The 18,612-nt window shown below is 37.7% G+C and overlaps 1 protein-coding gene across 1 annotated transcript in view; it reads right to left on the bottom strand.

Moving 5' to 3' along the window:
• PPEF1 (protein phosphatase with EF-hand domain 1) overlaps positions 1-18,612 on the bottom strand; it is a 95,175-nt gene that overhangs the window by 1,499 nt on the left and 75,064 nt on the right. The window contains exons 13-15 of the mRNA XM_012806398.1: positions 13,624-13,730; positions 2,193-2,356; positions 710-794 (exon numbers count right to left, since the gene is read on the bottom strand). Of these exons, the coding sequence (XP_012661852.1) occupies positions 710-794; positions 2,193-2,356; positions 13,624-13,730 (356 nt within the window). The remainder of the gene's footprint in view (positions 1-709; positions 795-2,192; positions 2,357-13,623; positions 13,731-18,612) is intronic.

Here is an 18,612-nt window from a genome sequence, read left to right as displayed (position 1 = left end):
GGGCTGGGGATTCGAACCCGCCACCTTAGGTGTATGTGGCTAGCGCCTTAGCCGCTTGAGCCACAGGTGCCGAGCCCAGAATTAGAACTCTTAATAATGATTTTTATTGCCAGGAGTAACTAAAGATATTAAAATGGACAGTGAATTATCTTTTCATTTATGCTGGTGATGGTATTTTGTAAAAGGAGCTAGTCCAGTTTGACCAATGGCTCCATCAGCTTCTATAGGACACTATGGTCTTTTTTTTTTAAAAACAGAGTCTCACTTTGTCACCCTCAGTAGAGTACCATTGTGTCATAGCTCACTACAACCTCAAACTCTTGGGCGCAAGTGATCCTCTTGCCTTAGACTCCCAAGTAGCTGAGACTACAGGTACCCACCACAATGCCTGGCTAGTTTTTCCATTTTTAGTAGAGACAGAGTCTCATTCTTGCTCAGGCTGGTCTCGAACTCCTGAGCTCAGGCAATCTACCCACCTCAGCCTCCCAGAGTGCTAGACTACAGGTGTGAGCCACTGTGCCTGGCCTTCCTATGGTCTTGAATACAGAATTTGTGGCCAAACGAATGTGATAATAATATTAAACCTGAGTTTATTATTTCCCTTGAGGTTCACCAAGTTTTGACAAAGAAACAAAACAGAGTTCTGATTTCAAAGAAACAGACTAGCTATTGCTTTCTACTACTATTGAACTAATCAAAATCCACTTACCTGAGTGATCAGAGTCAATCATATTATATATGATTTCCAGGTCAGATCGGTATCTATACACAGTTTCAACTATAGTAGATTGAGCCTAAAGTAAAGATTTTCTAAATGTTAAAACATATAGAATTAATGACACGAATCAACTTTAGCAACTAAACATCATTGCCAATTCAAATTATGTTACTTAGATAGAAATTTGAGAAGGCTCGGCCCAACCCTCTTCAATCAGAGAAAAACCCTTGCTCTCCTTGGTCTAAGGTTCTGCAGTTTGTGTTCTCAGAGAACAGAGCCAAAGTGAACAGGCAGCAGTAAATAACAATAGCTGCCATTTACTGAGAGCTTTCTGTGACTATTTCATTCAGTTCTCTACAACCACCCTAGGGAATCAGAACAGAACTATTGTGTCCATTTTACAGAGGTAGAAAACAGAGACATAAAGGAACTTCCCCAGTCACATGGCTAGTAAAGCAGGATGTAAACGTTAACTCTCTGAAGCCAAAGCCTCTGATTTTAATCGCCATGGTAACTACCTCTGAAGTGAAGTCAAAAGCCCCCTTCCTGGGGATATTTTAGTCTCCAACCTGCACTTTACTTCCCTTCTTGCTGCTCTTCACATCTTCCCTGCAAAGGATCTCCTAAGTCCTACTTCCAAACAGATTGCTTTCAGCTCAATGAGACAACTAATTGCTGATGAGTTGTTAACTGATAAATACTGGGATCTGAACTCCCCCCAGGGTATCTGCTTTTAATTAACAAGGGATTCTACCTTTTAAAAATCTTTAAGGGATACTTTGGGTTCTCTCAGCAAGTCTGCATACTCAGTTTAAGAAAGACTACATTAAGTATTCCAAATCAGCAGTCCCCAATCTTTTTGGCACCAGGGACCCATTCGAAGACAATTTTTCCAGACTAGGGGTGGGTGTGGAGAGGTAGGTGAAGTTCAGGGGGTGATGGAAGCGTGAGGAGCCGGCTGGCCACTCACTGTAAATACAGAAGAGGCTTGATGGCCACCCGCTTCCCTCCTGCTGTGTGGCCTGGTTCCTAAGTTTCACAGAAGACAATTTTTCTGTGACCAGGGATGGTGGTGCGGTAGGAGGGTGGGGTAGGGAGATATGCGGCCTGCTCCTAAAAGTTTGTGGACGGGTTCCCTAGGGTTTGGGGATAGCAGTTCTAAACAGTATGGTGTAAGAAAGAATGGATGGTACATCCGCCTTTCTGTGGGATAACGTTTAAAAACAACCGCAGCCTATATTTGATGTGGATTCGCTTGCTGCAGCTTTTTTTTTTCTTTTTGCCTCTCCTGAGAACATGCAAATTTCTGGAACAGATTACAATGTACCTGGGCGATTCCCCTCCTGTCTTTCCTAGGACTGTAGCTCTCACCCATGATTCCACCCCGAACTTTTCAAAGGTTTAAGTTACTCTTATAGGCTGTCTAAAGGGTGTTTTACCCCAGCCAAGTTTTAGCTGGAGCTGTGTTACTTGCCTGTTGTACAGGTTTTTCAATGTGGATATCTTGGAAGCTGGACATGTACATGATATTTCCATCTTTGTCCGCCGTTACCAGATGCGAACTCAGGGTTCTCCATGGTAACTGCAGCCCCAAAATGTTCTCCATGGATAAAGCCCATTGGCCCAGAGAAACTTTTCCTAACAACAACAACAAAGCCCACATAATTTATTTATAATTTGGTTTGAAAAAAAATGCAATCTCCTTGGTAGAGCCAGCAAGAAGCTTAGGGTTTTGAAGCTTGGGGGACTGCTGATCTCCTTTCTGATTTGGGCAATCCAGGACCCCACCCTGAGGGAAGAATAACTAAAGAAAGTCTTTAATATTGCACACATCTCCACAGGACCTACTATCACCTATAAGAAATCAGACTTTGGGTATTAGATTCTTTTTTTCCTTTTCCAGTTAACAAAGTAAGATATGCTTATTACAGAAGATTTAAAAACACAAAAGAATGTAAAAGTTAAAAGATTCACTGAAATATTTTGGCATATTACTCACCTGTCATTTTCCCAACTGATAATCCTTTTACCCCCTAATATTATATGCAGTCTTTTTTTCTTTATTTCTTTATTTTATTTTATTTTATTTTTTTTTTGAGACAGTCTCAAGCTGTTGCACTGGATAGAGTGCCTTGGTGTCATAGCTCATAGCAACCTCCAACTCTTGGGCTCAAGTGAGCCTCTTGCCTTAGTTTTTGCATTTTTAGTAGAGACGGGGTCTTGCTTTTGCTCAGCCTGGTCTCAAACTTGTGATCCCAGGCAATCCACCTGCCTTGGTCTTCCAGAGTGCTAGGATTACACGCATGAGCCACCACACCTGGCCATATGCAGTTTTTCAAAATACAAACATCTTTATTTTTTCTGATTAAAGATATGCTTATTTTAAATGATTCTGAATAAACAGAAAACAGTTATTTCTCGTCTGTTTTATGTATATAAACGTGTATACATAAATGTTCTATTTTCTTTCTTAAAAATAAATACATGCATACATTATACTCTAGCATATGTTTTATATATACATATTGCATATGGCAAAAAACATACATACACACATTTACTCTAACCTGTGTTTTTTTTTTTTTTTTTTTTTTTTTTTTTTTGAGACAGAGCCTCAAGCTGTCCCCCTGGGCAGAGTGCTGTGGCATTACAGCTCATAGCAACCTCCAACTCCTGGGCTCAAGCGAGTCTCCTGCCTCAGCCTCCCAAGTAGCTGGGACCACAGGCGCCCGCCACAACGCCCGGCTATTTTTTGGTTGCAGCCGTCATTGTTGATTGGCAGGTCCGGGCTGGGGATTCGAACCCGCCACCTTAGGTGTACGTGGCTGGCGCCTTAGCCGGTTGAGCTATAGGCGCTGAGCCTCTAACCTGTGTTTTTACTTACAATAAATCATGGACATGTATCTATGTTAATAAACATATATATATATATCATCATTTTAATAGCTGTGAAACTATTCCATTATTTCCTTAGGATCATTCCTAGAAGTGGAATTGCAAGATTAAAAAGTATGCAGATTTTTAAGGGTTTTGATTAAGGGGTAGGGAACCTGCAGGCTTCTGATTTCAAGATTGTTCTTTTTTAAGCACCAAAGGAGGCAAGAAAAGTTTCATCTTTCTCTGTTGCAATACAAGGATTTGTTCTTGGGTGGCACCCATAGCCCAGTGGGTAGGGTGCTAGCCACATACACGGAGGCTGGTGGGTTCGAACCCAGCCTGGGCCAGCTAAAACAGAAATGACAACTGCAACAACAACAACAAAAACACCTGGGTGTTGTGGCGGGCACCTGTAGTCCCACTTACTTGGGAGGCTGAGGCAAGAGAATCACTTAAGCCCAAAAGTTCGAGGTTGCTGTGAGCTATGATGCCACAGCACTCTACCCAGGGCAAGAGCTTGAGATTTGTCTGGAAAAAAAAAAGGATTTGTTCTCTAAAATTTGAATTGAGTCAAAACACCACAGTAAAAAACCCAGAAGGCCACGTGTGTCCCCAAGGCCATAGGTTTTCCACCCCTTCCCCACACAGAATTCTTAATTTTTAAATTAGTGTTTTACACATACGGAAAAGTTCATGAAACAAATACAGAGCTTAATGAATTATGACAAGGGTTACTCTTGTATAACCAACACTAAAGATAAGAAATAGGATGTTGCCAGTATCCAAAAACTGGCATAGGATTACAGGCATCAGCCACTGCACCTGGCCTCTTTCACTTCCTTATTGATTAGTAGAAGTTATTTATATTTTCTAGATATAAACCTTTAGCCAATTACATGTGTTGCAAATATCTTCTCTTATTCTCTAGCTTACCTCCTTTAATGGTGTAGCCTGATGTAAAGAAATTCTTGATTTTAATATAATTACAATTACCACTCTTTTCTTCATGGTTAGTGATTTTTTTGTTCTGTTTATGAAATCTTTACCAGGTCCAATGGCATAAATTCTATGTCATATTCTAGAAGCTCTGTTGTTTGTTTTTTACATGTAGATCTACAATCCACTCAAAGTTGATTCTCATGTATATTGCGAGCTATAGGCTATTTCTATTTTTATATGGATATCCATTTGACCTAGCATCCTTTATTAAAGACTACCCTTTGCCCACTGCGCAGCAGTGGCACCTTCAAATGTCTGCATACACGTGCATCTGTTTCAGGAGTCTCTATTCACTTCTATTTGTCTATATGGGTATCCTTGTGCCAATTCCATACCACTATAATTACTGTACAATAAATCTTGATATCTAATAGGAAAATTCCTCTCACCTTATTCTTTTTCTTAAAGAAGGCCTTGGCTGGTTTTGGCCTTTTGCACTTCTACATGAATTTTAGATGCAGATTCTCAAGATCTATGAAAAAATCCCTACCTTGGCATTTTGATTTAGATTGCATTGGATCTGTAGCTCAATTTGAGAACAATTCTCTATCTTGACACCATTAACCCTTACAGTCCTTGCACACAGTAATTAATATTCACCAATTTATTTTAGTCCCCTTTGATTTCTCTTAATAATATTTTAGAAATCTCATACATTATTTATTAGGTTTCTTCCTTAGCACTTGATTATATATTATAAATGGTATCTTAAGATTTTCATTATCTAAAAGTTCATTGCTGGCTACCCCAGTATTAATTTATTTCCACTCAGCTCCAAAACTACTTTTTTGTCCTATTTTGTGGTACTGGAACTGGACCCTGTAAACATTTCTCTTTGGCAGCTGTCATAGTATTAGGCTTTGTTAGTAGAAAGTACAGAAGAGCACTGCAAGGCAGAAGAAATAGCTTTGCTTTCTGGTTCCAGTGTGCTTTGCTTCTTGTTTGTATAGCACAGCATGGTATGTGGAAGGTGCAGTAGCACTCACCCTCTAATAAATTTCACTGACACCACAGTGAGTGGCTTCATTGCCAGCATTGTGTAGGAGTCACAGTGGTGTACAGCCCAAAGAGAGTTTTGCTGGCACCCTGGTAGGTCACTCCATCCTCTCCAGTCCTGGCCCACTAGCTGAAAACCGACACTGACTTGAGGCACCTAAGTAAACTTCTGCCCTATCCAGTGGGCCACAGCCATACCCTTTCCATTGAGATCTGAATCTCAGTTGTGGTTAAGAATAAGGGACACTGGACAGCGCCTGTGGCTCAAAAGAGCAGGGCGCTGGCCCCATATGCCAGAGGTGGCGGGTTCAAACCCAGCCCCGGCCAAAAACTGCAAAAAAAAAAAAAAAAAAGCATAAGGGGCACTTCCAAGTTTGTTCGTCCCTTGGGTACTCTCTCTCAGTCTTAGACATTACAGCTCCTCCCTGTACTTGCCATTTCTGTATTCTTTAGTGCTTTTATCCCTTTTAGTAATCTCCTTTTACTAGTTGGTAATTCTTTATACATTTTTCCTATTGAAATTATTGATGTAGTTTCTGTATCCTGAATAGACTTTGTCTGATACACTAGTATATGGAAATGAAATCAATTTCGATGTATTGACCTTCTTGTTAAAATTCATTTATACATTCTAAATTTTAAATTTCAGATTAATATGAGGGTACAAATGATTAGGTTACATTGTTTGCATTTATTAGGTAAAGTTGGAGGTGGCATTGGGCCCTTCACACAGGGAGTGTGCTATATACCCTTACATTGGTGCCCATTAGATGAGAGCTTACTGAATACTCTTCCCTCCTCCCCTCTCCCCTTTCCTTCCTTCGCCCTCCATCCCCCTTGAATTTGTGTTTTTCTCTCCTGTGGGCTTATAGTTATTTATCATTTATCAGTTCCAAAAGATTTTTCTATAAATTCACTTGGATTTTCTATACTCAATCATGTTGTCTATATATATAGTAATGGTTTTCTTTCTTCTTTTTTAAAATTCTTCTTCTATTTCTTTAACTTATATCATTACACTGGTTAATATCCCTAGTATAATGCTGAACACATGTCTTGATAGTGGGCATCAAGTATGAGTTTCCCACTGCTTCTGTAACAAATCATCACAAGCTTAGTGGCTTAAAATAACCCAAATTTATTCTCTTATAGTTCTGAAAGTCAGAAGTCTGAAATAAGTGTTATTGGGCAAATGACAAGATGTCAGTAGGGCTGGTTCCCTCTGGAGGATCTGAGGGAATGATCCATTGTCTTGCCTTTTCTAGTTTCTAGTGGTCACCTGTAGTCCTTGGCATGTGACCCCTTCCTCCACCTTCAAACTATGTCATTTCAATATTTGCCTCTATCATTACATCACCCTTTCCTCTGACTCTGTCTCCTCCTGTGTCCTTATAAGGACCATTATGACATCAGGCCCACTTCGCTAATATTGGATAATCTCTCCAGATAAAGATCCTTAAATTAATCACATGGGCAAAGACTTTTTGCCATATAAGAGGACAGTCACAGATTCTGGGGATTAGTAAAGCTTTTAACATTTCTCCATTAAATATGTTATTTGCTATAGGCTTTGATAGATATATTTTATGAGATTAAGGACATTTACTACTTAGTTTTCTAAATGCTTTTTAAAATCATGAAACTGAGCTGGGCATGGTATATCATGTCTGTAATCTTAGCACTTTCAGAGGCTGGGAAGGGTGGATTGCCTAAGCTCAGTAGTTCAAGACCAGACTGAGCCAGAGTGAGACCACATCTCTAAAGACTAGCTGGGCATGGTAGTGGGTGCGTATAGTCCCAGCTACTTGGGAGGCTGAGACAAAATTTTGTGGTTGCTGTGAGCTATGATGCCATAGCACTCTACTCAGGGCTACTGAGTGAGACTCTGTCTCAAAAAAAAAAAAATCCATGAAACTGGAATACAACATTTCATGGAAATGGAAGCCAAAAGAAAGCAAGAAGAGCTGAGCATAGTGGCTCATGCCTGTAATCCCAGCACTTTAGGAGGCTGAGGTGGGCAGATAGCCTGAGCTCAAGAATTCGAGACCAGCCTGAGCTAGAGTGAGATCCCATCTCTAAAAACAGCTGGGTGTTGTGGAGGGTGCCTGTAGTCCCAGCTACTCTGGAGGCTGAGGCAAGAGAATTGCTTGAGCCCAAGAGTTAGAGATTGCTATGAGCTATGACAACAGGGTACTTTACCAGAGGCAAGAAAGTGAGACTCTGTCTCAAAATAATAAAAATAAAAAACAAAAGAAAGCAGGAATTGCTATTCTTATTGCAGAAACAATTGACTTTAAAGTAACAAATGTAAAGAAAGAAAAAGATAGACACTATATGCTGGTCAAGGGAATCATTCAACAAGAGTAGCTCCTGTAGCTCAGCGGCTAGGGCACCAGCCACATACACCAGAGGTGGCAGGTTCGAATCCAGCCCAGGCTTGCCAAACAACAATGACAACTACAACCAAAAAATAGCCAGGTGTTGTGGCGGGTGCCTGTAGTCCCAGCTACTTGGGAGGCTGAGGCAAGAGAATCGCTTAAGCCCAAGTGTTGGAGGTTGCTGTGAGCTGTGACGCCATAGCACTCTACCCAGGATGACAGCTTGGGACTCTTGTCTCAAAAAAAAAAAAAAAGACATATCAATTCTGAATACTTATGCACCCAACTTAAGTGCTCCCAATTTATAAAGTAAACTCTACTTGATCTAAATATATGATAAACAACAACACCATAATAGCCAGGGAATTCAACACCCAACTGACTGAACTGGACAGATTCTCCAAGAAAAAACTAAACAAAGAAATTATGGACTTAAACATGACTCTAGTACAAATGGGCTTAACAGACATCTACAGAACATTTCACCCCGATACATATTCTTCTCATTAGCTCACAGATCATTCTATAAGATTGAGCATATCCTAGGTCACAAATCAAGCCTCAACATATTTTAAAAAATAGAAATTTTACCCTGTATCCGTATAGACCACAATAGAATAAAAGTAGAAATCAATTCCAATAGAAACATTCATCCCCACACAAACTCATGGAAACTAAACACCTTATTGCTGAGTGATAGCTAGGTCAAGGAGAAGATAAAGAAGAACATCATTAGATTCCTTGAACAAAATGACAATGAGTCCACAAGCTACCAAAACCTGTGGGATACTGCAAAAGCAATCCTGAGAGGAAAATTCATTACTTTAAATGTCCACATCCAGAAACTAGAAAGAACACAAATCAACAATCTAATGAATCATCTCAAGGAACTGGAAGAAGAGCAATCTAATCCCAAACCCAGCAGAAGAAATAACCAAAATCAGATCAGAAATAAATGAAAACAAGAAGAAAAGAACCATTCAGAGGATTAACAAAAGAAAAAGGTTCAAACTAGTTCTTTGAAAAGATAAACAAAATTAACAAGCCATTGGCCAGTTTACGAGAACCAAAAAATACATCTTTAATAAACTCAGTCAGAAATGAAAAGGGGGAAATAACAGATACCACAGAAATACAAAAGAGCACCACTATTTTGTATCAGTGATGATACAAAAATCTCTATGCACAGAAATTTAAAAATGTGGAAGAAATGAACCAATTCCTGGAATCTCACTACCTCCCTAGACTGAACCAGGAAGAAACAGAACTCCTGAATAGACCAATATCAGTTAGCTCTAAAACTGAAACCACAATAAAAAAATCTTCCACAAAAAATGTCCTGGACCAGATGGTTTTATACCAGAAGTCTACCAAACCTTCAAAGAGCTAGTACCTATATTCCAGAATATATTCCATAACACTGAGAAGGAAGAAACTCTCTCCATCTCCTTCTATAAAGCAAACATCACTCTGATACTCAAACCAAGGAAGGATGTGATGAAAAAAAAAACTACAGACCAATATATTTGGTGAATATAGATGCAAAATTAATCAACAAAATCTTAGCAACCAGAACTTAGCTACACATCAGAAAAATAATACATCACAATCAAGTGGGCTTCATCCCAGGGATATAAGGTCTGTGCAACATATGCAAATTTATAAATATAATTCACCATATAAACAGAAGTAAAAACAAAAACCATATGATCCTCTTAATAGATGCAGAAAGAGCATTTGAAAATATTCAATACTTTTTCTTGATATCTACACTTAAGAAAGTTGGCATAGTTGGGACATCCCTCAAATTGATGTATAGTAGAAGCCATTTATAACAAACCCACAGCCAGCATCATATTGAATAGAGAAAAACTGAAAACGTTTGTGGCAGGCAGACATTCCAGAGGACTTATGCTGGAATGCCTGGGGCCTCATGCCCCCCACCCCACCCGACTGCTACTTAGCACACCTATGGAGGCAGTGGTGAGGGGGGTGAGAATGTTCACCAGAATAGACAGAAAACTAGTTTGGGGACACCTGAATAAAATTCAGCAGTTTAGCGGAGGCAGGATATCAGTAAAATTAGAAGGGTATTAAACATTACCCTTGAGCCAGAGATAATCTAGCCTGAAGGCTATAACCATAACTGGTCCTCTCCTATCCCCTAAGGCAACTTGGTTTGTTAGCTACTTAGTTCTGACCTTGAGAATTTTTCTAGGATTTAATGCCTTCACCCTGAGGACCTTTATCATAATCAAAAGACCACTGGCATTGGCATGATTGAGTCATGAGACTATTAACTTCTTCCTTCTATAAACATATGCCTTAAAATCTTACATAAAAACCTCCTGAGAATTCAAATCAGGGCAGCAACTACCTGCTTCACTATAGGCTGAAATGGTGTCCACATCTCTAGGACTCAGCAGACTTTTTTATAGAAACTCTGCATGTTGATTTCTTGGCACCATTTCTCCCTCTGCCTCCAGAACCGCGTGGTCTGCAAAGTCCTCTTTGGGGAATTCTCAGTCACCCTTGCGGCTCCTCCTTGCACTGCAACAAGTGTTTCCACTCAGAACAGGGACCACAAAAGGATGTCCTCTATCACTACTAGTATACATACTAACATAGTGCTCAAAGTCCTAGCCAAAGCAATCAGACAAGAGAAGGATATCAAAGGGATCCAAATAGGGAAGAGAAGGTCAAATTATCACTTTTTGTGGATGACACAATCAGACCTAGAAAACCAGAAAGACTCAACAAAATGACTCTTGGAATTGAAAACGAAAGAGAGCAATGCCTTAGGATATAAAATTAATGTACACAAATCAGTAGCCTTCATATATGACAATAGCAGGCAAGCCAAGAATCAAATCAAAGGCATAATACCCTTCACCATAGCATCAAAGAAAATTAAATATCTTAGAATATATGTAATAAAGGATGTGAAGCATTTCTATAGAGGGAACTACAAAACACTGAGAAATGAAAGTGCAGAGGATCTTAACTGATGGAAGAATATCCTGGTTTAGAAGAATCAATATTATTAAAATGTCTGTACTACTGAGGCAGGGCATGGTTGCTCACACCTGTAATCCTAGCACTCTGGGAGACCAAGGTGGGTGGATTGTTTGAGCTCAGGAGTTCAAGACCAGCCTGAGCAATAGTGAGACCCCATCCCTACTAAAAATATAAAAACTTAGGCAAGAGGATCACTTGAGCCCAAGAGCTTGAAGTTGCTGTGAGCTATGACAACACATCACTCTACCCAGTGTGCCAGAGTGAGACTCTGTCTCAAAAATAAAAAAAATAAGGCCAGGCATGGTGGCTCATGCTTGTAATCCTACTACTCTGGGAGGCCAAGGTGGCTGGATTACCTGAGCTCACAGGTTCAAGACCAGCCTGAGCCAGAGTGAGATCTCATTTCTAAAAAAAATAGCTGGGCATTGTGGCGGGCATCTGTCGTCTCAGCTACTTGGGAGGCTGAGCCAAGAGAATCACCTAAGCCTAAGAATTTGAAGTTGCCATGAGCTATGATGTCATAGCACTCTACTGAGGGTGATGTAGTGAGACTCTGTCTCAAAAAAAATAAATAATAAAAATAAATAAATAAATAAGTAAATAAATGGGACCTGATCAAGAGCTTCTGCATAGCTAAGGATACAATCAACAAAGCAAAAAGACAACCTACAGAATGGGAGAATGTATTTGCATGCCACCCATCCAACAAAGGGGTGATAACCAGAATCTAAAAAGAACTCAAGTATATCAACAAGAAGAATTTGAACAACCTCATTAGAAATTGGATAAGACATGAACAGGAAATTTTCCTAGAAATATAGATTAATGGCCAACAAACACATGAAAAAATGCTTATCGTCTCTAACCATCAGAGAAATGCAAATCAAAACCACACTGAGATATCACCTAACCCCAGAGAGAACAGCTCACATCATAAAGTCCCAAAGTAACAGATGCTGGCATGGATGCAGAAAGGGAACACTTACATACTGTTGGTGGGACTGCAAATTTGTACAACCTCTATGGAAAGCAGTATGGAGAATCCTCAAAGAACTAAAAGTAGACCTACCATTTGATCTGCAATCCCGTTACTAGGTTATTGACCCAAAGGAAAAAAAGGCGTTCTATCATAAAGACACTTGCCCTGGAATGTTTATAGCAGTACAATTCATAATCACAAAGATGTGGAAACAACCTAAGGGTCCTTCAACACATAATGGATTAACAAATTGTGGTATATGTATACCATGTAATATTATTCAGCCGTAAAAAAAGATAGAGATTATGTATCTTTTGCAACAACCTGGATGGAACTGGAGACCATTCTCCTTAATGAAGTAGCACAAGAGGGAAAAGCAAATACCATATGTACCCAGTACTAAATTGGAACGAATAGATTAACACCTACATGCTCACATGAAAGAAAAACTCAATTAAATTAAAAGGGGAAGTAGGGAAGGAGTTGGGTAAATTCCCACCCAAAGGGTACATTGCACAGGTATATAGCACACTATCTAGTATACAGTAGTTTCAGTTTTTGGCTGGGCCTGGGGCTGGGTCTGAACCCGCCACCTCTGGTATATGGGGCCAGCACCCCACTCCCCTGAGCCACAGGCACCGCCCTAGGGCACACTTTTAAATCAGACTTTAATCCTACAAATACAAACTATGGAATCTAATCATCTGTACCCCTACATTAATCTGAAATTTAAAAATACCATGAGATCAAGGTGAAATACATCAATTATTTTTATTTTGATAGAACTGACTTTGTTAATTGTGTTAAAGTGGTCATGATACTGATTGATTTTCTTTCTTTTTCTTTTTCTTGAGACAGTCTCACTTTGTCACCCACCCTAGGTAGAATGCCCTGGCATCATAGCTCAAGCAACCTCAAACTCCTGGGCTCAAGCAATACTCTTGCCTCAGCCTCCCCAGTAGCTGGGACTATGGGTGCCCACCATAACACCCAGCTATTTTTTAGAGACAGGGTCTCACTCTTGCTCAGAGTGGTCTTGAACTTCTGAGCTCAAGCGATTCACCCTGCCAGGGCCTCTCATAGGTGTGAAGAACTGCACCTGGCCAAATGTGGTTTTAAATTACCTTTCATGAGGAGTGGAGATGCAGCTGGGAGATTACTTTTTTGTAAAGCTCATAAATGCCTTAAAATTCTTCATCCTCCAGAATCTAGCTGTTTATTAATATGAAGGCCCTCCAGGGTGTCTAATCTAACATACTACCAAAATAGAAGTCTAATTCAGAGGTGCTGGTGGTTTTTTAAGTTGAAAGAAGCTTGCTTAAAAGAAAAAAATATGTCTTTTTTTTTTTTTAAGTAATAGTGGATTATATTTCACTTTTAAAATTAATTTCATTTTTACCTCTATCATTCCTTTCTAACAAAAATGGAGAACTGAAACCCAAGGAATGAAGGAGGGAGGGAAGGAGGGAGGGAGGGAGGAAAGGAGGGAGGGAGGGAGAGAGAAAGACAGAGAGAGAGAGAGAGAGAGAGAGAGAGAGAGAGAGAGAGAAGGAAAGGAAGGAAGTGAGGGAAAGAGGAGAAAAGGAGGAAGGAAATAAAACTCATCTGTACGTAAACTGGTATGTTAAGGAACAGTAAGTGTTACATAATTTTATTACCTGATTTTCTGGGGTCTTGAAGTTGAAAAGCCCGAGTGAGGTCAGTTTTTCGTGAAATCATTCTCTCTTTTAGTGCCCTGATGGCACTGATTTCCATGATATTCACTCTATGTTAAGAAAACATTAGGTGACAATTCATAAATCATCTTGTTCTGTTTCATTTTAATGTATGATGCTACTATTTATCAGTTTTCATTTTATTTTTATTTATTTATCTTTAGGGTAGAGGTTTACATCCAGATGGTAGCTATGCTTGGTACTATTTTTAAAAATTGTCCTTTTCTGCTGAATTGTAATACCTCTGTGGTCATATATACATATCTTGTTTCCATATGTAGTTGGATATATTTATGAAATTTCTATTATGTTCTACTCACATATCTTGTGTCAATACCTGTTGCTTTATTTTAGTAATTTAATGTAAAATTTCAAAATCTGGTTTGAAAAGTCGTTTATTTTCCTTCTTCTTCTTTTTTTTTTTTTTTTTGAGACAGTCTCAAGCTGTTGCCCTGGGTAAAGTGCTGTGGTGTCATAGCTCACAGCAACCTCCAACTTGGGCTCAGACGATCCTCCTGCCTCAGTTTTTCTATTTCAGTAGAGATGGGGATCTCGCTTTTGCTCAGGCTGGTCTTAAACTCGTGAGCTCAAGCAATCCACCCGCCTTGTCCTCCTAGAGTGCTAGGATTATAGGCATGAGCCACTGTGCCTGGCCTCCAGTTTTCATTTTAAATGAATTAAATTCACACATATCATGTTACTAGAGAGTAAATGCTTATATAAGCACACATATATATGTGTGTATGTATACATTTTGTGAAGCCTTAAACAAATTACAAATAGTCTTTTCTTTTGAATATCAAGAGTCACAAGAACAATTATTTGAAAAGAAGGAAAATAAAGAACTTTTAAACCCAGATTTTAAAATTTTACATTAAGTTACTAAAATAAAGCAACAGGTACTGACACAAGATATGTGAGTAGAACATAATAGAAATTTCATAAATATATCCAACTACATATGGAAACAAGATATGTATATATGACCACAGAGGTATTACAATTCAGCAGAAAAGGACAATTTTTAAAAATAGTACCAAGCATAGCTAACCATCTGGATGTAAACCTCTACCTTAGAACATTTACAAAAATAAATTTTGAAACAGAGGAGGAAAAGAAGAACAAAATAGTCATGATTGTTCCATGCTTCCACATGTGATCTCAAATCACCTTTCATGGGAGTGGCAATATAGCTGGAGATTTACCTTAAATGGCAGATGTAAATCCAAGCATATTGTTAACACCATCATATGCAAATGGATTAAATTATCAAATAAAAAGGGAAGAGATTGTGAGACTAGATAAAAACAAAACATAAGATCCATCTATATGTTATCTACAGGAGATAGATTTAGTTTCAAAGATACAAGTGTTTAAAGGGCAAAAGACAAAAAAAAAAAAAAAAAAAGAAATACCATGCAAACAGCAACCAGAAGAACTAGAGTGGCCACACTAATAGTAGACAAAATGGACTTTAAGACAAAAACATTACCAGAGATAAAAAAAGATAAAACAGTCAGATAATCAAGTAATTATAAACATATATGAACTTAACAATAGATACAAAAACTATATGAAGCAAGAACTGAAAGCAGTAAAAAGAAACATAGACAATTCAATAATAATAGTTAGGACTTCAATACTCTACTCTTGTTTCAATAATGGATAGAATGAATGATGAATTAATTAATTAATTAAAGGCTAGAACAATAAAGTAGAAAATCAACAAGAATATAGAAGACTTGAATAGTACTCTAAACCAACTACAACTAATAGCTATGTATAAAAACATTCCACCCCAAACAGAATTACATTGTTCTAAAGTACTGGAACATTCTATATTATAGCTAGGCTAAGCCATAATATAAGCCTTAATAGATTAAAAGGATTAAAATCAAGGATTAAAATCTGACCACAAAATAAATAAATAAAAAATTAGTAACAGAAACAAATTTAGGAAATTCACAGATATGAGGAAATTAAACAATAGTCTTAAATAACCAATAGGTCAAAGAAAAAAATCACAAGAGAAATTAGAAAATACTTTAAGATGAATGAAAATGGAAAACATATCAAAACATACGGCATGCAATTAAGGCAGAGCTTATAGGAAAATTTATAGCTATAGATGCTTACGTTAAAAAAGAAGAAATCTCAAAGCAGTAATATAATCTTGCATTTTGAAAAACTAGGAAAAGAGAGTAAACTAAATAAAACATAAATGGAAAAATAAAATAATAGAAGGAAATGAAATAGATAATAGAAAAATAATAAAGAAAATCAATAAAACCCCAAACTGGTTCTTTGAAAAAAAAAATAACAACAAAACTGACTTATCTTTAGACCCTCCAAGAAGAAAAAGAAGACTCAAATTTCTAAAAGCCTGAATGAAAGAGGGGACATCACTACTAACCTTACAGAAGTGAAAAAAGATTACAAGAGGGATATTATGAACAACTGTACACCAGCAAAGCAGATAATCCATATGAAAAGGACAATCGCTAGAATGACACAAATTACCAAAACTGACTAGCAAGAAATAGAAGAACTGAGTATGCTAGTAACAAGGGGTTAAATAAGTAATCAACAACTCACACAAAAAGCCCAGAGCCAGAGGCTTCACTGGTGAAGTATACCAAACATTTAAAGCAGCATTAAGAACAATTATTCACAAACTCTTCCAAAAAATAGAAGAGATGGCCCATATTAGAAGCTAGTATTACCAGGCCGGGTGCGGTGGCTCATGCCTATAATCCTAGTACTCTGAGGGGCCAAGGCAGATGGTGGATTGCCTGAGCTCAGGAGTTTAAGCCCAGCCTGAGCAAGAGTGAGACCTTGTCTCTAAAAAATTGCTGGGTGTCAGTGGTAGGGACCTATAGTCTGAGGCTGAGGCAAAAGGATTGCTTGAGCCAAAGAGTTTGAGGTTTCTGTGAGCTCTGACGCCATGGCACTCTACCAAGGGCAACAAATGAAACTCTGTCTCAAAAAAAAAGAAGCAGCAGCTAGTATTAACCTGATGAAAAACCAAAGATCATAAGAAAACCACAGACCAATATCTCTTATGAATATATACTCAAAGTCCTCAACAAAATACTAGTGAATTAGCATCCAGCAACATATAAAAAGGTTTACACACCATGAGCGAGTTTTATCCTAAGAATACAAGGTTTGTCCAATATCTGAAACCAGCCACTATCATATACCATACTAATATAGGACAAAAATCACATGATGATCTCAATAGATACAGGAAAAAGTATTTGACAGAATCCAGTATTCTTTAATGATGAAAATACTCAACTAAATGGAGGTTTTAGACATAAAAGGAAACTTCCCACACTTGAAAAGGGTTGCCTACAAAAAATATACAGCTAACATACTTAATGGTGAAAGAGTGAATACATCCCCCTTAAGACTGGAAATAAGACAAAGATATCTGCTCTCACTGGTTTTATGCAACAATGTACTGGATATTCTAGGTGAATAATTAGGCAAGACAAATAAATAAAAGGCATTCAGATTGGAAAAGAAGAAGTAAAGCTGTATCCATTAGCAGATAATATGATCTAACATATAGAAGATCTCAAGGAATCCACTAAAAACTATTAGAACTAATAAATAAGTTCATCAAGATTATACAAGATCAATATACAAAAATCAATTCTACTTCTACATACTCGAAATCAAGAATCCAAAAATGTAATGAAAACAATTCTACTTACTATAGCATCAAAAAGAATACAATACTTAGAAATAAATTTAACAAAATAAATCCAAGACTTGTACAATGAAAAGTACAAAACATTGTTGAAGAAAATTAAAGAAGATCTAAATAAATAGAACAATATTCCATATTCATAGTTTGGAAGACTTAATATGGTTACGATGGCAACAGCCCTCAAATTGATCTACAGATTCAATATAATCTCTATCAAAATCCTAGCTGGCATTTTATAAGTTGACAAACCAATTCTAAAATACATATGGAAATATAAGGGACCTAGAACAGTAAAAACAACATTAAAAAAGAAATACAAAGTTCAACTCATATTTATCAGTTTTAAAACTTACTACAAAGCTGTAATAATTTGGACAGTGTGGTACCTGCATTAGCATAGACATAGATAAATGGAATGCAAATTAAATGTCTAGAAACAAACTTACATTACAGTCAACTGATTTTTGATAATAGTGCCAAGAAAATTAAATGGGGGAAGAATAGTCTTTACAACTAATGGTGCTAAGACAACTAACAACCGGATGTTTAAGCATAAAAGAATAAAGTTGAGCCCCTACCTCATATCATGCACAAAAATTAACTCAAAAAGGATCTAAGACCTAAATGTAAGAGCTAAACCTATAAAACTCTTAGAAGAAAACATAGGAATAAATTCTTATGACTTGGAGTTAGGCAATGGCTTCTTAGACACAACACTAAAAACACAAGGAACAAAAGAAAAAAGATAAATCGGATCTCATTAAAATGAAAACATTTGTGCTATAAATACCACTAAGAAAGGGAAAAGACATCCCACAGAATGGGATAGAATATTTGCAAATCAAATATCTAGTAAGTGACATATGTATAGATTATATAAAGAACTCTTACAATGCAATAATAAAAAGTGATAACACAATTAAAAGGGGAAAAAGGATTTGAAATACACATTTCTCTGAAGAGGATACACAAATGTCCAATGAGCACATGAAAAGATGCTTAACATCTTTAATCACTAAGTAAATACAAATCAAGACCAATGAGATTCTATCTCACATCCACTAACAGGGCTAGAGAGCATAATAAGGGCTGTCAAAACTGTAGAACAATTGGACTCCTACAATGATGGTGGGAATGTAAAACTGTTCAGCCCCTTGAGAAAAAATTTTGCAAGTTCCTCAAAGTATTAAACATAGTTACCATATAATCCTGCA

This window comes from Otolemur garnettii, unplaced genomic scaffold, assembly GCF_000181295.1.
Source record: "Otolemur garnettii isolate 467f Iridium unplaced genomic scaffold, OtoGar3 scaffold00051, whole genome shotgun sequence".
Classification (NCBI taxonomy): Eukaryota; Metazoa; Chordata; class Mammalia; order Primates; family Galagidae; genus Otolemur; species Otolemur garnettii.
Note: the sequence above shows the minus strand (reverse complement) of the source record. Positions and strands in the feature narration are given on the sequence as shown.